A 20,658-nucleotide genomic window follows, 5' to 3' on the forward strand; every position below is an offset into this window, starting at 1 on the left:
TGTGGGAAAATGCACTTACCCTGACATCAGTAGCATCTCCATGCCTGATAATACTGGCCCAGGTGGTTGGCTCACTATTGCTTTCAAAATAATGAAAGACTTTTAACACTCGCTCCATGGCACCAGGGGAACGTTCCGTACCAGTTCCCAGGTGAATCTTAGTACTTGAATTTGGTGTGTGATTCAAGTTTGGGTCAAGGTAAGCAGCTGCCATTATTCTGCTGGATGCTAGGTATCTGTCATACTCTGTGAAAAAGAAAAAAAAAATAATTTTCAGTGTACGATACTCCATATCCACCACCACACTGTGATGCCGGACTGCACAACACTCCCATATTCTCTATTTACAACACAGGCTGAAGCAGCTGACGGACAGGGCCCTAACCGACCACAACCATCACTGTCTCACCACACCAGGGCACCTCCGGTTTACAAGAGTTCAACAAATCACGGACAGAACAGTACTCCTGTGTCAGCTATATCAAAAACTCGCTGTTATCCATAAACAATGAAACTCAACATCCCTCTTTTTTTTTTTAGTCACAGTCTTTAGTGAGAAAATCTCACAGTAATGTCAAATTAACTTGAGGTCTATTTTAAGAATTTCTACCAAAAAGTTTTCTCACTACATCAAAAATTCAGTAGGTATTAGAAACCGGTGTCAACACACCCTGCTGATCCAACAGCTGACTGCAAAAGCAAAATGTGGGGTACTCAACAACAAAACACCATTCCACACAAAAAAGAAATGAAGTTCTGAAGCACACAGCACAAAATCAGGAAACATTATTCTAAGTCAAAGCAGCCAAGCATTTAGGGCCACAAATTGTAATTCCACTTACAAGAAATCTCCAGTGTCTGTACATCTACACAAGCACTGGGCCAGGCAGCAGAAAGGGGACCACTCACTCGCAGAAAATGGGTTCCTCAGTACAATACTGCTGCACACTTGCAAGTGGCTAAAAATGCAAACTCTGTTGTGTCAACTCCACCTCAATAAAAATACAAACATGTAAATACTGCTGAGTAACTAAAAAACCAAAAAATGTTAAACATGCCATATTAGGAGCAGGCACTCATGCACTGATGGTAGGAACGCAAACTGATAAAATATTCAGGGCGAGGAATTTGGCAAGAGCTACTACAAGCCTTCTCATGCTCAGACTGAATGTGGTGGCTCCCTCCACCCAAGTCCATGCTGCCACTCTACTCCTCAATAGCACAGGAGTGGCCAAGGATGACACAAAGCCACGGGGATGGGCTCAGTGGTCCCACACAGCTAGCTCTGGCTCTCCAGCAAAGCTACAATGAAACAGATTCATCATGCAGCAGTGATCGAGGTGGAAACGCTCAAGACCTCAGCTTATAAGATACACAATCCATGTATTTTGTTACACAGTCTGAACTAAGGAATGAACAGTTAGAAAACAATAAGAAAACACATAAGCACAGCTTCTTCAAGTGCAGCCCTGGTGATCACTGGGCAACAAGAAACGCTCACACACAGATCAAACGAATACGCTGTGGTACATTCCCATCACAGCGGACCTAGGAGGCATGGCTCTATAACTGATGATATGACTAAGTTCTAAACCTGAAACACAAAAGACAGCTATCCTGTTATGTGTGTAAGCACCTGTTGTAAAAAGAGCAACAATAAAAATACATCTGTTTGTATGTGCAAAGAATAAATAAGAACCCAAAAAGCAGAAATGAAAGATGAGTATGACTGCTTACATATGGAGGCTTTACCAAGAGGGAAAGGCCAGCAACTGAGGGTGAAGAGTGGGGTGACAGCCAGGGGTGCCTGGGCGTGCAGTGGGGTGACAGTCGGAGGTGCCTGAGTGTGGAGTGGGGTGACAGCCGGGGGGGTGCCTGAGTGTGGAGTGGGGTGACAGCCGGGGGTGCCTGGGCGTGCAGTGGGGTGACAGTCGGGGGTGCCTGAGCATGCAGTGGGGTGACAGTCAGGGGTGCCTGAGTGTGGAGTGGGGTGACAGCCGGGGGGGTGCCTGAGTGTGGAGTGGGGTGACAGTCAGGGGTGCCTGAGCATGCAGTGGGGTGACAGTCAGGGGTGCCTGAGTGTGGAGTGGGGTGACAGCCAGGGGGGTGCCTGAGTGTGGAGCGGGATGACAGCTGGGGGGGTGGCCTGAGTGTGGAGTGGGGTGACAGCCGGGGGTGCCTGAGTGTGGAGTGGGGTGACAGCTGGAGTGTCCCTGAGCGTTCTCTACCCTGCCAAATCACCTTGAAAGGTGAACTGCACAGCAAACCTGATCCAAACTGACAGCATGCCCAACAGGAAACCTTAAAAGCTTATCAATCGCACATGTGTAAAATCTTTATCATTGGCCACATGACAAATGAAAGAGTATGTTCTGCGTTAAGATTTAATCCAGACACCAACTACAAAATCCACCATTGACTAGAAACTGAAAAATGTATTTCAAAAAATATTATCTAGTCAAAAAAATTTTCAAAATATACTTTATTTTTTTAAGATTTTGGGGGGTTGTGGGCAGCACAGTGGCCTAATGACGAAAGTGCTCACTCTGCACACTCTGGGACCCCAACATGACGCCGGTTCTAATCCCAGGGGCCCCGCTCCCCTTCCAGCTCCCTGCTTGGAAAGCAGCTGAGGACGGCCCAAAGCCTTGGGACCCTGCATCCATGAGGGAAGAGGCTCCTGGCTCCTAGCTTCAGATCGGCTCAGCTCCGGACACTGTGGCCACTTAGGGAGTGAATCATCAGACGGAAGATCTTCCTCTCTGTCTCTCCTCCTCTCTGTATCTCTGCCTTTCCAATAAAAATAAATAAATCTTTTTTAAAAGGATATATTGGGCCCGGCACGGTGGCGCAAGTGGTTAAGGTCCTCGCCTTGCATGCCCGGGATCCCATATGGGCGCCGGTTCTAATCCCGGCAGCCCCTCTTCCCATCCAGCTCCCTGCCTGTGGCCTGGGAAAGCAGTCGAGGACGGCCCAAAGCTTTGGGACCCTGCACCGCGTGGGAGACCCGGAAGAGTCTCCTGGCTTCGGATCGGCATAGCATCGGCCGTTGCGCTCACTTGGGGAGTGAATCATCGGACGGAAGATCTTCCTCTCTGTCTCTCCTCTCTGTATATCCGCCTTTCCAATTTAAAAAAAATAATAAAAATAAAGATCTTTAAAAGGATATATTTACTTTATTTGAAAGAGTGACAAAGGAGAAAGAGACAGACAGAGGGAGAATGAGTTCTTTCCACTTCCTAGTTCATGTCTCAAACTCCTGCATAGGTCTTGCACTGGGGTGGCATGCCCCCAAGTACTTAGACCAGCCTCCACTCTTTCCAGGCACACTCACAGGGAGCTGGACTGGTAGCTCAAACCTGCCCTGTGATGTAGCTTTCCCAGGCCACAAGCAAGAAGCTGGATGGGAAGTGGGACCACGGGGATTAGAAACGGCACCCATATGGGATTCCAAAGTGTTCAAGGCGAGGACTTCAGTTGCTAAGCTACCACGCTAGGCCATAAGTATATCTTTTTTAAAGTGACAGAAAAGTACTAATAAAATATAAAAAGTAATAACACTGAAGCTTCAGGTGAATGTTGTGGCACAGCCCGTTCAGCCATCACTTGAAATGCCCTCAGCCCAAGCTGGAGTGTTTAGGATTCAGTCTGGTCCCTGCTTCCAATCCAACATCCTGCGAATCCGATGGCTCAAGAACCTGGCTTCCTGCTGCCTGCCCCCAAGAGGCCAGAAGGGACTTCCTGACTCCTGGCTTTGACCTGGCCCAGCACCGAACCCATAGATGGAAAAAACATCTTTTCTTATGTCCCTTGCCAGCCTCCCGCCACTGTGCCTTGCAAATAAATGAACAAAATGTAATAATACATCATAACTAAAAGGAGGTCCTTCCAGGAATACAAAGGTGTTTACACATTTAAGAAGCAATTAATAAAACTCACATTTCAGAAAGCAGAAGAGTCATCACTGTGTCAACAAATGCAGATAAAAGCATCTGACTGAAGTCTACCAACCTTTCCAGATGCAACTTACGTTCAATAAAATTCAGCACCAGTCGGAAAATCCTCCCTCCCAGACTCAGAATAAAACATGGAGACCCCCACTCGGACTCTGTTAACACTGCTCTGAAGCCACCGTCCAATGCACAGGCAACAAAAGGGAAATAACACAAGCGTGAAGGAAAGCAAACAGCACCATTAGTCACAGATGACATGATTGCCTATGATACAAATGTTGACATTAATAATGGAATTTAACAAGGTTGCTGGATCATGAAACAAACCCATCTCTGATCAGTTTCTATCTTATCTGAGCCCCTCATTAGAAAGCAAGGCCAACTAAGTAAGCGGACAATCAACTGCAGGTGGTACCAAGAGACTACCTAAGTGAGGCTAAAGCAAAAGCATAACAGAGCCCAAATGTACCTTCTACAGCTCAACAATCAGTGGTGAGATTCTCCCTACGTCTCCAAAGAGGCCGAAAATAACTTCCGAGAGACAAACTCTTGTATAGTCATATGTTGTAGAATGAAAGTGTCCTACATGACAGAATGTGCTTTAATGTTTTTTTCTGCTTATCAACATCTGCTACCGTGTCTTGAACTCCCTGCAGGTGACCTGGGGCTGATGCTATACCCACCTCCCAATGCCCTGCTGGGCCTTCCTGCCTCCACATGTTAACTTTCTCCCTGAGCGGCCATGGATCTGCACGTCCTGAGGACTCACCATGCCTTGGTCACTTTGAAGGATGGCCTCAAGAAGGCCAGAGTTGCTTCCGGCTGCACTGACTAGTCTGTTTCTACCATGAACAGATGTCTCTGTGTTGTTGGGACTCACTGTTCAAGTGCAACAACTTGGGCTGCCCACTCGGTATGCCTACATAAAGAAAACCTTTCACCACTCCCCTTAACATGGAGTGGTGGTTTTTTACCACTGTTTCTTATGGTAGCCCTTATGCATCTCTTGACACTGTTACGGTTTTAGAACTTTTTCAGATTAAGCAGTCACAGGGACCTGTGATTTTGGCATACTGTCCAGACTATCTTAAAATGACAACCACCACCACCACTATCTGTACCCTGCCACCATCACACCCAGCTGGCAGATGATGCCACACATTGCCTAAGCAACGGGCTCTGGGCAAAAATTCGGATTAGGGGGATCAGCACAGTAGTCTAGCAACTAAAATCCTCACCTTGAACTCGCTGGGATCCCATATGGCTGCCAGTTCTAATCCCAGTGGCCCTGCTTCCCATCCAGCTCCCTGCTTGTGCCTGGGAAAGCTCAGCTCTAACCATTGTGGCCATTTGGGGAATGAGCCAGGAAATGAAGATCTTTCTCTGTTTCTTCTCTCTATAAACCTACTTAATAAAAAATAAATAAATCTTTAAAAAATAGTATAAAACCTATCAAAAGAGAATGAGAAGATGTAAAGTCTGGAACTATTTTACATGCTCAGACCAGGCTCCTCATGCAGGATGAGCTTTGTTTACATTTCCAACTTATAAGAGATCAGTGCTTTTATAAAACACTATGAAAATAAATTTCCAGAAAAAAATTAAGTTTTTTTTTTAAGATTTATTTTATTTTTATTGCAAAGTCAGATATACAGAGAGGAGGAGAGACAGAGAGAAAGAAAGATCTTCCGTCCAATGATTCACTCCCCAAGTGATCACAATGGCCAGTGCTGTGCAGATTCTAAGCCAGGAACTATTCTGATCTCCCACACGGGTACAGGGTACCAAGGCCTTGGGCCACCCTCGACTGCTTTCCCAGGCCACAAGCAGGGAGCTGGATGGGAAACGGGGCCACTGGGATTAGAACCAGCGCCCAAATTGGATCCTGGTGCGGTTCAAGGCAAAGACGTTAGCCACTAGGCCACCATGCTGGGCCCAAAAATTAAGTTTTGAAAAATCCATAAAAGCCAAGCACAAGATTGCTACCTTACAGTTAACAAACAAAAAATTGCTAATAAATTGTTAGAAGAATTTCTAAATGTTTATACCAAATTTGAACCTGTATCTTGTCCTAGACCATCAAAAGTAGCCTGTTGACCACACTTCACCAAGTGCTGGCTCAGGCAGCAAGCACTTCAACTTCTCAGCCAACTGCCTCGTATAAGTGGCCACAAGACCTAAACGCCTGCAGGAATGACCAGCTACGGACAGACACAATAGCTGCTGAGCTGAGCACATCAGACTTCCCTTTCAAGAGCAGCAAACACCTCCATGGTGCTCAACTTCCTCTTGTCTTAGAAGAAGCAGGGCAGGGGGGTGCAGGCTGTCTAAGACGCTCCACTTTCCACCCACCTCCGTCACGAAGTTCAAGGGAAGGACCAAGTGCCTGGACCTCTGCACCCGTGGGGCAAACCAGATGGATGGGCTGGCTCCTGGTTCCAGGTGGGCCAGCCCTGCTCATCACAGCCATTTGTGGTGTGAATTAGCAAACAGAAGATTCCCCTCTGCCTGTCTCTCATTTCTACCTTTCAAGTCAATACAGTCTTTTTATTTAGCTTTTTTTTTTTAAGATTTATTTTATTTGAAAGGCAGAGTTACAGAGAGAGAAGGACAGACAGAGCGAGTTCTTCTACCCATTGGTTCACTCCCTTAAACAGCTGCAGGAGCCAGGAGCTTCTTCTAGTTTCCAATATATATTGTCTTTCTTTAAAACAAAAAAAAAGAAGAAGAAGAAGGAAGAGGAGCAAAGAAAGAGGAAGGCAATTTCAGGTTTAAATAAACTAAATACATTTTGGAGTTAAGGTTCAACTCATAATGTTACAAATGTCCAGGGCTCAACAGGTTAATCCGTGGCCTGCGGCCTGTGGCACCAGCACACCCGAGCACTCCCGGTGTGTCCTGGCTGCTCCACTTGGGATCCAGCTCCCTGCTTGTGGCCTGGGAGGCCCTGCGTCCACACGGACACCCGAAGAAGCTCCCAGCTCCTGGCTGGATCAGCCAGCTCTGGTCACTGAAGCCATTTGGAGAACACACTAGTGAATCGAAAAACCTCTGTCTCTCCCCCTCTGCAAAAATCTGCATTTCAAATAAAACATTTAAAAGCTTTTTTTAAGAAAATGCTACCCCAAATAGCACACACTAAAACAAAAAAAGCCAAAAGGATCCTAACACTTTATTCCACAGTTTGCTCCTTTAGTCACTTCAGATTTCACCAACTGAGCGGCCTCATTACACTCCTGCAGAGCAGGTGACGGCTGAGCAGCAGACACGGCGGCGGCTGAAGCAAGCAAGCAGAAGAAAACGCAAGCTGATGACTCAATTACAAGAAACAGAGACAAGAAACCTCAAGAGACGTTAAGCATTTGGGAGATATTCCTAAAGTAAATCCTTATACTAACTAGAATGGCATAAAAATTAACGTTTAATATATAAGAGCTGGGTCTATTTTCTCAGAAAATGTGTAATGAATTTCCTGAATTTGTTACATCGATTTAACTGACAAAGAATTAACATTAAATTACTCAAACATTTAATATTATAATATCAATGCTTGACACTTCATGTTTTCCAAAAGTAGCTGCCAAAATATTTCTCACGGCTGGGCCTGGCTGCGTGGCCTAGTGGCTAAAGTCATCACCTTGAACGCACCGGGATCCCATATGGGCGCCGGTTCTAATCCCAGCAGCTCCACTTCCCATCCAGCTCCCTGCTTGTGGCCTGGGAAAGCAATCGAGGATGGCCCAAAGCCTTGGGACCCTGCACCTGTGTGGGATGCCCGGAGGAAGTTCCTGGATTCTGGCTTCAGATCGGCATAGCATCGGCCGTTGCAGTCACTGGGGGAGTGAATCATCGGACAGAAGATCTTCCTCTCTGTCTCTCCTCCTCTCTGTACATCTGACTTTCCAATAAATAAATACATCTTTTTTTAAAAAATATTTCCCACGGCCAATGTCCGTTTCCCAGTGTGACTTAAACTCCTGCCAAGAGGCAGAGCTCTACCTGGGCGGGCATCAGACCCTAAGAGAATTCAGACTGGCTCCTAAAAGGTCACCAAAGCGAAATATACAACAAGCAACTCCAGTTCCCTCACTTTCCTGGAACCTGCTCACGACGCCATCAAGGCGCTCCAACACTCCATGAAGCGCTGGCCTGGTGCACGCGGTATCCAACTTGTGCTAGCCAACTACACCACACGGAGGGAGGCAAGCAGCACTGTGGAGCCCTCTCCAGACGGCACAGCTGAACAGAATAAAGAATTCTGGTCATCTTAAACCACCAAGCTTTGGCCTGAAAGACTTGTTACACAGTAACAAAGGAGCACCTGGAGGGACAGCACACATTCAACATAACCAGCCAGGCCTGCTCACCTTGCCCAGCAGGCTCCTCCACCTGGACCAGCCAAGCGGCTGCAGCACCTGCTCCCTTCTCTGCCTCATCTGTAACTGGAGATGGAAAGCACGTATCCTTTCTGTGGCTTGGCATGATGCCATATGCCTTCTCAAGTGTGGATCCCCGTCTAACGTCTAACACTGTGTCCTTTATACCCTTCTGTCACCAACTATCCAGGCAGAGTTACTGTAATGGGAACTTTCTGCCATGTCACTTCTCAAAAACAGCTTCATCAATTCTGTTATCAACAGTTTCTTCATTTGTATCAAGAAGTTCTCTGTCACTGACCCAATCAGCCACATACCTAAAACATCTCAAACAGCAGTAGCAGTAGCCACACTCTGAGTTGTTTCTTCTCTAACTCTAATGACTTCGGATTAGAACCCTGCACACATCTGCAAGGTGCACTGACCATTTCTGCCGCACAGATTGCGTACTACCATTTACTTGCAGCAAGGAAGCCAGGGGTTTTTTAAAATCTGCATGTTTATGTTTTTCAAAACTCAGAGAAATTGTATCATCATCAGTTGTAGCTTGTTCTTGTAAACTTTAAAAGTGGTCCACAAGATGATTTAATGAACTTGTTCACTGGCCACTAGATGAATTAATGAAGCTGTTTGCTGGTTCCCACCACAGCTTCATGCAAACCTATTTCCTATTTTCACTATGCAATTATCATTTTCAAATCTAATCACACCCAATTTTGCCACTTCTTGTTTTTAATCTTTGTTGGCCAATTCTGTCTTCATTATCCATCTTTACAAAATGTCAAGAGTTTATCACTAGCAAACTAGGAGTCAACATAACAAAGCATGTTGCTATATGAGTGTAAGGTAACAGGCACAGTGATCACCCACTAAAGAAAATAAAAACACTCCACAGAAGTCACATACGTGCCACTAGTCATAATGCGCATCCGTTATTCATCCAGTGACTGGTGGACTGAGTTTGTCCTGAGTTTGTCACTGTGGAAATACACAAAAATATGAACAATTTTGCTGAGTGGCTGGCTTGGTATTTAAGCCTTAGAAGTTGAAAATGGTATATCCTGGAACCGTCTGCACAACTACTCAACCACTGGAGCTGTTTGACAATGTGCCAGAGCAAGGTAAGCCACCACCCGCAATGTGGGCATCCCACATGAGTGCCGCTTCCGATCCAGCTCCCTGCTGAAGCACCTGGAAAGGTGATGGAAGATGGTCCAAGTGCTTAGACCCCTGCCACCCACAACAGAGATCCAACTGGATTTCCAAGCTCCCTCCTGCTACCTGGTCCACTCCTAGTAGCTGCAGCCATTTGGAGAGTGAATCAGCAAATGAAAGATTTCTCTATGTATATATTTGTTATATCTGATAATTATCAAAAATTATCTTTATAATATGGACTTTATGTATTTGAGAAGCAGAGAAAAGGGAGAGAGGAAAGGAGGTGGAGAGAGAGGAAATACACACCTGCAGGCTCACCTTCTGGCTGACACCCCAAAGTCTGCCAGGGTCAGGACTGGAGCAGACAGAAGCCATCAGCTGAGCGTGCAACCCGTCCAGGTGCTACCCCCCAGCAGTGGCAGAGACCACCTCTTGGCATCACCAGGTCCTCCCCCCCAGCAGTGGCAGGGACCACCTCTTGGCATCACCAGGTCCTCCCCCCCAGCAGTGGCAGGGACCTCCTCTTGGCATCACCAGTGCTGTCCCCCAAGAAGCTTGAGGCAGACTCACAGCCTAAGGGATGCAGACATTTCAATCAGTCTATGAACCACTGCTAGGTTCCAAGCCATGCCTTCCCCCTCCCCCACCTTTGATTTCTTTTTATTTTATTTTTAAAATTCACCCTTGAAATGTACTGTCATTTTATTTGAAAGCTACAGACTCAGGCAGAGAGGGAAACAGGAGCAAACACAGGATGATCTTCCACATGCTGGCTCACTCCCCGGAAGCCTCAACAGAGTCCAGGCCTAACTAAGAAGCAGAACACTTAATCCATCTCCCTCTCAGGTGGCTGGGACCACGTACTGGAGCCAGCACTCCAACATTGGGGTCCGGCATCACAAGCAGGGAAGTCATGCACCCCAAGGACAGCCTAGCGAATAATTCTGGTAGGGTTAACAAAACGCAAAGATAGGCCTGGCACAATGACTCCAAGGACTCATCCTCCACCTCCAAGCACCAGCATTCCACATGGGTGCCAGTTCATGTCCTAGCTGCCCCACTTACCATCCCAGGAAAAGCAGTAGAGGATGGCCCAAAGCTTTGGGGCCCTGCTCCCACATGGAAGACCAGAGAGAACCTCCCGGCTTTGGAATGGCTCAGCTCTGGCCATTCTGGTCATTTGGGGAGTGAACCAACAGATGGAATATCCTTCTGTCTCTCCCTCTTTCTATAAATCTCTTTCCAATAAAAATGAGTAAGTACATTTTTAACATGCAGATGAGGAAGGCATTAAAATATTGTTTGGGACAGCTGCATCCCAAACACCCAAAGTGCTAGAGTCCAAGTTCCAGCTCCAATCCCAAATCCAGCCTCCTGAACGTACACCCCAAGACACAGCAGTGAGGGCTTCAAACGGTGAGCTTGCTGCTGCCCATTCTGAAACCAAGACTGAGTGTCTGGTTCCTGGACTCGGCCTGGAGTCAGGCCTCTCTATACAGGGACATTTGAAAAATGAACAGGAAAGCAGATTGCTCTATCTCTGCCTGTCTTTGAAGCAAATAAAAACTATTTTGATAAATGTTTTAATCATATAAAAACCACAAAGAATATAAAGGTACTGAGTTGCTCTTAAACTATTCACACTAGTGTCTATTTAAACACATCTGAAATGCAGGAGCACCTGGCACAATGGCTCAGTGGGTTAATCCTCCCATTGCATACTGGGATCCCATATGTGCGGCAGTCCATTTCCCAGCTGCTTCACTTCCCATGCAGCTCCTTGCTTGTGGCCTGGAAAAGCAATAGAGGATGGCCCAATGCCTTGGGACCTGCACCCACATGAGGGACCTGGAGGAGGCTCCTGGCTTCAGACTGGCTCAGCTCTGAGAAGCCATTGCAGCCATTTGGCGAACGAACCAGCAGATGGAAGATCTTTCTCTGTGTTTCTCCTTCTCTCTCTAAATCTGCCTAATAAAAATGCATATATACTTTTTTTAAAAAAAGATTTATATATTTATTGGAAAGTCAGATGTACAGAGAGGAGGAGAGACAGAGAGGAAGATCTTCTGTCCGATGATTCACTCCCCCAGTGACCACAACCGCCAATGCTATACCAATCCGAAGCCAGGATCCAGGAACTTCTTCCTGGTCTCCCACACAGGTGCAGGGTCCCAAGGCATTGAGCTGTCCTCGACTGCTTTCCCAGGCCACAAGCAGGGAGCTGGATGGGAAGTGGAGCTGCCGGGATTAGAACCGGCGCCCATATGGGATCCCAGCGCGTTCAAGGCAAGGACTTTAGCCACTAGGCCACGCCGCCGGGCCCATAAATACTTTTTCAAAGAACCATGAAGAGCGGGGCGGGGGGAGGAGCAGGACTTGGCCACCACAGTGCTCATGTGAAACGCCAGCGTACAGCAACGCCAGCCCCCGTGCCCTGTTGTTTCCTTACTTCTAATTTTCTGATATTTAGATGTACTTCTAGAAGACTTTTTCAGCTTGTCTTTTGCCGGTGCAAATATTTTCAATCTCTGGTGATTTTATATTTATCTTGTCTCAACCTCCTTCCACTTCTAGCTTCAACTTTGTTGTCCAGAAGTCATATCTTCCTTATCTTTCTGATTTGCTGTCACACTCTGAAGACGGCCTGGCACCTGTGTGCCAGCACTAGCAGCGGGCTAACCAACTGAGGCAAGAAGCTTCTACCCCAGGACTCCTGCTTTCCTTTCAAACTGTCTCCCAGGTAATAGCATGTCAAATTCCGAAAGGATTCCAGGAGCCACCAAGAGAAAGCACGCCGATGTCACCTAATCTCCAGCTGGGAGTGTAAAAATCTAGTTGGCATATTATGCTTTACCAGAAAGTTTGCACAATAAAGTTTTCAAATCGTGTATGCAGACAACACATAAAAGGGGACACAGACACTAGGCATTCCATTGTTAAGGCTTTGAAGAACTAATGGTTACATAAAAACAGCAGGACTAACCTCCCTGTGGGTCATGACTGACTGTCTATGGGAAAGAAACCTTACAGATTTTCAGGCAGCTAAAACTTCACCTGAATTGCAAAAGTAAATTCTAACAAACCCAAGGTGAACATAATCCCCCCGACGCTGTAACTGCACAAGACCAGAGTTTGAGGAGGCTCCTCCAGGGGGAGCAGCTGAGCACGAGTCTGATTAAGGAACAGCTCAAGATGCGCTCAACTTCCCACCTCCAGCAGGTGACTCACTGAAGGCTCCTTCCTATCCTGCCTGCCCCTGGCGCTGGGATGAGGCACATAGTGCCTTGGCAACACACTAACAGGATTTCATCTCAGAGTAACAGCTGCTAAAGACAGAATCACGGGATCAGCACCATCGCTCAACAGGCTAACTCTGCCTTCAAGCACCAGCAACCCATGTGGGAGCCAGTTTGTGTCCTGCCTACTCTACCTCCCATCCAGCTCCCTGCTTGTGGCCCAGGAAAGCAGGAGAGGATGGCCCAAGGCCTTAGGAGACCTGGAAGAGGCTCCTGGGTTTGGATCGGCTCTGCTCTGGATGTTGTAGCCATTTGTGGAGTGAACCAGCAGACAGATCTGTCTCTCTTCTCTGTAAAACCTGATTTTCTAACAAAACTTAAAAAAAAAAATAGGATAACTGAATCTCCAACCAAAGGAAAAGCAGAGTTCAAAGTAGGATTATACTCAAACTGGAGATCAGGTTCGAATTTTCCATTTACTTCTTACTGCAAAGTCCCATGTGAATCCAAACCAACATATTTCCTTCATATCTTTACCAATTCTTGTCCACAAATTAAACATTGCTATTCTATGGTGCCACCTGCTACATCTGAACTATATCATGAATCTAATAAATTAAACATAAATGTTCCTTTAGAACTTACCTTTAACGGTCCTACGAAGAACAATCTGTGTTTTTCTAAACTGGAGCTATACCAATTAACTTCAATTAAATTTCAAACAAATACAACAAACCCAGAATTGTATCTTCTCAGTAATTCTGTCAACCTCACAAATCTGTAAGAATGGGCCCTGTATAATACCCTGATGGCTAAATCCTCGCCTTGCATCTGTCAGGATCCCATATGGGTACTGGTTCAAGTACCAGCTGCTCCACTTCCCATCCAGTTCCCTGCTTGTGACCTTGGAAAGCAGCAGAAGATAGCCCAGGTCTTGGGACCCTGCACCCAAGTGGGAGACCCGGAGGAAGCTCCTAACTCCTGCGTCTGGATCAGTTCCGTTTTGGCTGTTGTGAGCACATGGCGTGTAAACCACTGGACAGAAAATCATTTTCTCTGTATCTCCTTATCTCTGTATATCTGCCTTTCCAATTTAAAAAAAACTTTAAAAAAATTTTTTTAATTTTCACAGTAAAATAATAAATGATAATGTGTATGATATTGCAACAGAACTGTTTCTTCAAACACAAGAAATTAAAGAAAAAGGTACCAAAACAGACCTTCAGTGAAATACAAAGGCTAGCATTATCCACAGCAATTTTACCTGGTTATATTAGCATGGCCTTGGTTTTTTCCCCCTACTTTAAAAAGTATAATACACTGCATACATCTCTCAATATAACCACTTTTTCACCAGCATAAATATCAAAAAGAAAATAATGTTTACAACCTATAATTCTGCCTCAAATTATAACCCACATAAAGTCTGTAAGACAAAGGTACAGCCTCTAGAGCACTTAGGGTCTACGTGCGCCTGACACAAAAGCAGCCAACGAGCAAAGCACACACCAAGCTCCAGCGACAACTCGCGTGCCACGCTGCATCAGCCACTGCACTTCCAGGTCCTGGGCCATATGGAGGTCAGGGCATCTCTGCCAATTCTTCATCTGCATTGCTTGGCCTTACCTCTGCCAGCCTTGAGCCCCCACAGTCTCCTTCCTGAACTTTCCTCAAGCTTCAATTCTCTTCCTCACTTGAGAACCACAGGAAACTGCACTCTATCAGTTTTGCCACAATACTGAGCCAATGCCTAAGTTTCAGATGTGTGTGTACACCTACATACACACACGTACACATACATAAACATATGTATATGTGTTGGCCTGAGAGGCGCAGACAGGGATGCAGAAAGAAGGCAGGACCATTCCCACCTGCTAGTCTCATTCCCCAGACTCGCACAATGAGCTGAACAATCAGCTGACGGCAGGAACCAGCAACAACACAGCTCTCTCCCAGGGACGCAGGACCCACCCACTGGAACCACCGATGACCTGCTGTCTCCTGAAGTCTGGAACAACAGCCTTTTTTCAAAAACAGTGCAAAATACAATCTTACTTGGGTGGGATCTAAATTTTTTATACCAAACACAACAATGTAATAACGTGGTCATGGCAAAGACCCTCCAGTATTTTAAGGGTACCTTGAAGGTTTCAGTTCAAGGACTGTAAATATAGATCTGCTCATTATTTTTAGGCTGGCCTGGTATTTTCAATGTCTTCTTAAACTGGGACACTGCTGTTTTTGAGGTTAATGCAACTGATAAAATCAATTGTGCAGTTTAGAATGTCAAGCAGCAGAAAGGGATGTCTATATTCTTTGGATCTGAGGCACTAACTTTGTCCTATTTGACAAGCTGTAACTTTTATACTTGAAAATAACCAATTCAGCCAATTCCTACGCACCAACTCTGTCCTTATCCGGTAGATATAAATTAACCAACATATAAACAAAAGGCTTCCTGCCTTCCTGTCCTGGTACAAAAGAGTAAGATGAGCCGACAGAGGAAGTTCACCAAGGCAGCTGCACCCTGGGGATCTTTGCGGAAGAGTGCTCAGCTCAGCCCCAAGGAGGGCAGCACAGGCAACTCCCTTCCTGCTGCCAGGCCTTCTTCTCAACCACCCAGATGCAAGCCAGGCACCAGGGAGATGCTGAGGGGTCTAACCCTGGATGCTATTCTGCCCTTTGCCCACCTCTGACACGTGTGTGTGTGTGTGTGTGTGTGTGTGTGTGTGTGTGTGTGTGTTTCTGTTCACTCCCTGACCTTCTTAATTTAGATATCAAAAACAGCTCAATTCATTTGCTTCTGCAGCCAGGACACCTAACTAAAAAAAGTAAGGTGCTTTGATCAACTGCTTCAGGATAAGTAAAAATTTCCAAAGTTTTCATGTTTTAAGTGTCACTCGGAATAAAATGAAAACCTCTAGCCGATTCATTAACATCCCACTGCTACTGGATGTTCAGTCCTTAAATCAAGCCGCTACAATGAGAGCATTCTTGTTTTAAAATGAGCAGTCTGGGTCCAGCATGATGGTTCAACAGCTAAACTCTTGCCTTGTAACCCAGATGGACACTAGTTTGTGTCCTGGTTGCTCCACTTCCCACCTAGCTCCCTGCTTGTGGCTTGGGAAAACAGTCAAGGACATCCAAGGCCTTGGGATCCTGCACCTATGTGGAAGACGCAGAAGAAGCTCCTGGCTCCTGGCTTCAGATAAGCTCTGTTCTATCCATTGCGGCCATTTGGGGAGTGAACCAGCTGGTGGAAGATCTTACTGTCTCTTTCCTTCTCTCTATACATCTGTCTTTCCAGTAAAAATAAATTTTTAAAAATCAGCACTGTCTCACAAGGGGGCTGGTACTAAACAAACCCCCTGCAAGTCTGGGAAGTGAGCAAACTTTCCAAACACACACAGAACTCTACCTCTGAGTGCTAACTACTGGTCCTGACAGTTATACCACACAGCAATGATGCTGAGCAACTGCAATTTTAAAAATTTCAAACACCCAATACCCTTTTAAAAAATCCCAGAATACCAAGTTAATTCAGCAAAATCTTTACTCTGCATCTCTAATTATGTCAGCAATTGATAGGGGCTTGCCCAGACACCCTCACACTAACTACTAAAACATTAAAGAACTAAGAATCAGAACTGATGGTGACAATGGAAACAAATCTAATAGGGAAACTGCAGGTTGGTGCTAACATATCAGCATCCTGCTGGTACTAAACTTTCTAACCCAACACTCAATCAATCCATACACAGCTCAGCTTATAAAACTGCAGCTTTGTAACAGAGCTCAGATTCCTCCTTTTTAAAAAATCCTTTCTAAGTGGATTAACATGACAAGTATATTCTAAGTAAAAATATACTTTTATTAAATCTTTATTAAGAACTTCATCTCCTAAGTTAAATATTCACTGCTATTTCAAGTAAAGCAGGTAAATTTGGTATGCATGAGTTCCATGGCATTTTTTAACTGGAAGCTTTCCTAGCACTGTTTTCATTAAATGCCAAATGAAAATGCTGTATTTTATATTTTTCTAATATTAAAAATATAACAGCATTCAAGTAGAAAATTACTTGCCATGTCTAAGATTCTCAAAGATAAACATCACCTTATCTTAATACGGACTTTCACATTAAGTACTCAATCTTTACAGGAAGCAAGGGGAATCAAACTATTTAGCAAAACAATCCATGGTACTGCTTTTCCTCCTGTCCTACTAACTTAAAATTAGTTTATTACTTTAAAACCTCCATATCATGGACTGGATATGCGTATCTTAAGAAAAACAGAAAATGTTTCAGAGACATGACACAGAACGTAAAAATAATTTAACTCAAAGCACATTTCCATAATATCTTATTGACTATCAAAAAATATCGATTGGCTTTATACAACAATTGCAATCCCCTCCCCCCCGTTTTCCATTTTCCACTAACTGTAAATCTGTCTGAAGCAGATTCTGAAAAACACTACTGACCCCTTTAGCAAAGTAAATATACCTTTAGCCCAACACATTGGAAATGGACTGCAGCCGCTTTTCTCCATACAGACAGCACCTGCTGGTCCCAGCGCCTGTGGCCTGCCAGTTCAAGCAACACACACCCAGTCCTATCAAGTCACACAACAAAGTCCCAGCTCATCTCTGCAGCAGTGTTTGCTTCGCCCCACAGGGCCGTTTCCCCTGCGTGCTCCTTTCTCTGAGGCACACTCGGCAGGTGCTTCTTCTCTACTATTTCCCAGCTGCTTTGAAGCCTCTCAGAAACAAGCCTCCTCCTGCTTCTGCAATCTGAAACACAGACCGTCCTGCCAGATGAAGCTAGTGAGCAAAACAAAACCAGCTCCTAAGATGACCCCTGGAGCTGTGTTCCTAGATTCACTCAGGGAAGGGGTGGGGGGCAAGAAGCAAGAGGGAGGAGCGAGTGGCCAGCAGCGGACACCTTACGCATACAGCAAGGCAAGCTTGCCCCCTGACCAGCTCACCCTGAGACCTTCACAGAACTGACAGCCGCATGCTGCGACTGGGTAAGCTGGAAATCAAGTCTGACTCAGATTGCATCAAGCCACTTTTGTTTTCAGTTTTATCCCTTGGCATTTTACCACCTAATTTTGACACTAAAGTTGAAATAATTCCCTTGATGAAATAAGAATTTTGTAAAGAAAAACCCTGGGCAACATTAAAAGTAAAACTGCTTTTAAAAATCTGCAGGAGCCCACATAGCCTTGAGGTATAATCTTTTTCGTAACACTTTCATAAACTTATGAAGTAACAAAACTACCTAGGAAATATAAAAAAACAAGAATTTGAGGAAGAATGATTCTTTTAAAATTATTATAGGGAATATTGTGGGACCTAAGATGCAGGATTTTTTCTCTTAGCTTCAAAGTCTGAATAATAATACTGAAGAAGCGGAAGAGGAGACTCCTGTTGGACTCCATGCTGCAACAGTCTTCTTAAGGACAGTTCTTCCTTGTGTTTTACTTTCCCTGACAGAAGTCAAGGTCATCTTAAAATTCAGCAACTTGGACAGATTGCTTTGAGCAGCGAGATAAGTAACCAGCCGGTGGGGCCTTTGTTCTCCAACCACTCCTAATTCACGAGGAAAGTCTACAGAGTTGGGAAGCGCGGATGAAGTTTCTAGATCCTGTCTTTCGCCACTGTGGTCATTTGGGAAATAAACCAGCAGATGGAAGAACAACTGATCCAAAGATCTCTCTCTTCCCCTGCCTCTCCCTTTCTCCCCATAACTCTACTTAAAAAAAAATAATAAATCTTTGTTAAAAATGAAGGATATAAGCACCTTCTGAAAATCAGCAGACAACAGGTCTCAACACACAACACAGCTCCACAGGTAGTGACATTACTTGTCATCACTCTGGTCGCGGCGCCCAGCAGAAACACGGGCACCTCCCTGCCTCCTTCCTCCTGAGGGGCTTGAGGAAGCTGCAGACAGCACTGCAGGAGGCTTCTGTCTGGGACACGGAATTGTTTCAATATTCTGAATCTGATTCTTGTTCTGTAGAATGAAGACCACAACTCCATCCTGGGGGATACTGAGTATAAGCCAGCCCCAAAATGGAATTAATAGCAATTCTGATCATAACGAACATACCACGACAATGCTGATTCCAAGTTAAGGTTTATCATGTGTCAAACTAAAAAACTAACTCACCTAGGCATTAACAAACCCCAGGAGGTAGACAACACTGCCCCACTTCATGAAGGGGTTTCATACCTTATAGTCACAAGCTCATATCGCTTTTAAGCAGCAAACCTGATCCTGACATTGTGGCCCAGCAACCTACCACAGGAACTTGACATCATGAAAACCTGCACCAACTTACCACCTAGACAGGCAAGGGGAGGACCAGAGACATAAACCAACCTAATTGCAGGACCAGACCAGAATTCGTAGCACAACCAAACCACATCCATACAGAGCCTAGGGCCACAAAAGATGAATGTATCATGAGAAGAATAGAAGGAAGGGACAGAGGAAGGGAGGGAAGGAGGGAGGGAAAGAAATGGAAGGAGAAACATAGATAAACTGTTCTCAGTCCACAGTAACGCCCTAACTCCCCAAGTCCTGAGGCTGAGGGAGCCCCTGGGGACAGCATCCCTGTCCAATCCAAGATCAGATGAAGACCATCCCAGTTGGCCCAGGTCCTGCCAAACAGTTCTCACTTGAGAAACACAGCAAAGCTCCCAAATATCAATTATAATCATTGAATTAGGCAACTCTGAAAAACATAAAATTGGAAGAAAACTCAGCACTTACCAAGAAAATCTTGAATACGTCTGCTACTAAGACAGGATCTAAAAAAACATGATCTCAAATACCTTCCAAATGAATGGCATAGGAGCCAGCACTACGTTACAGCTGTCACTTGCAATGCCACCCTCCCTATCAGAACGCCAGCTCGAGTTCCAGCTGTTCCACTACTGGCCTAGGCTAATCCTTGACCTGCTAGCATAGGCATCCCATATGGGTACTGGTTGGTGTCCTGGCTGCTCCACTTCCTATCCAGCTCTCTTCTTACGGCCTGAGAAAAGCAGCGGAGGATGGCCCAGTTCCTTGGGCCCTGCACCCACATCACAGACTGGGAAGAGCCTCCTGGCTCCCAGCTTCGGATCCACTCAGCCCTGGCAATTACAGCCATTTGCGGAGCGAAGCATAGATGAAAGAACGCCCTCCCTCTCTGTCTCTCTCCTCTTCTCTGCAAAATCTGCATTTCACATAAAATAAATGAACTTTTAGAAAAAGGCTCTGAGATCACTGTAATATCAAAACTTGTTTAAAACTGTGTGTAACCCATCCCCCTAAAGTGTAAAATGTGTGTGGAACATTAACTGACATAATGTAATGTCAGCCTTATGAGATGTATGAACTGTTAATTACCGTTAAGCAATGTGACCTTCTCCCTCCCGGAGTCAGTAGCCACATTCGGTGTCAGGGACATTCAGGGACTTGCAGTGACGTAGGGCTTGCCTGTGACACATTTAGGAGAAAGTACAGCCAAGCTCATGCACTGCACCTCGCCCTCCCCGTAAAGAGGCGATGTGAGAGACTCTGAAGGCCAACCAATCAGCAACAAACGGCAGAAAGGCTGAGCCCAGTGGACAGGCAAACCCTCAACCAGCTTGCAGAAGAAGGAAACTGCGTCTCAAGTGCTCCTAGCTCAGACCCTAATGCCAGCCTCACCTCAGACAACCGCCTCTTCTCCCTCATACTCCATCCAGGGAGCACAGGAGGCATGAGGAATAAAGGACTTCGGGATGGATGTGTGTCAATAAAGGATTCTAATTCAAGTTACTGAGTAGAATTTAAGTCAGTTCGTTGTGTGAACAGGAAATAAAGCGCTCAAAGCCATGGTCGGGTCTCTTGCTTGTGCGTCAAGGTAACACAACTGTCCGAGACAGGCTCCGAAGAT

At 45.5% G+C, this 20,658-nt stretch overlaps 1 protein-coding gene across 19 annotated transcripts in view; it reads right to left on the reverse strand.

The window, feature by feature from the left end:
• The window catches only part of LOC121161895 (focal adhesion kinase 1-like), a 206,462-nt gene that overhangs the window by 131,811 nt on the left and 53,993 nt on the right, over positions 1-20,658 (reverse strand). For 5 of the 19 annotated variants that reach the window (XM_040988553.1, XM_040988546.1, XM_040988555.1 and 2 more), the window contains one exon: positions 20-246. In XM_040988553.1, the coding sequence (XP_040844487.1) occupies positions 20-42 (23 nt within the window). In that variant the 5' untranslated portion in view covers positions 43-246. Of the gene's footprint in view, positions 1-19; positions 265-8,726; positions 8,744-17,228; positions 17,245-18,634; positions 19,350-20,658 lie in introns of those variants that run through there. The other 14 variants (XM_040988560.1, XM_040988563.1, XM_040988564.1 and 11 more) reach the window with 7 other exon arrangements.

This window comes from Ochotona curzoniae, unplaced genomic scaffold (assembly GCF_017591425.1).
Source record: "Ochotona curzoniae isolate NIBS_2020 unplaced genomic scaffold, NIBS_Ocur_1.0 contig_4917, whole genome shotgun sequence".
In the NCBI taxonomy this organism is placed as follows: Eukaryota; Metazoa; Chordata; class Mammalia; order Lagomorpha; family Ochotonidae; genus Ochotona; species Ochotona curzoniae.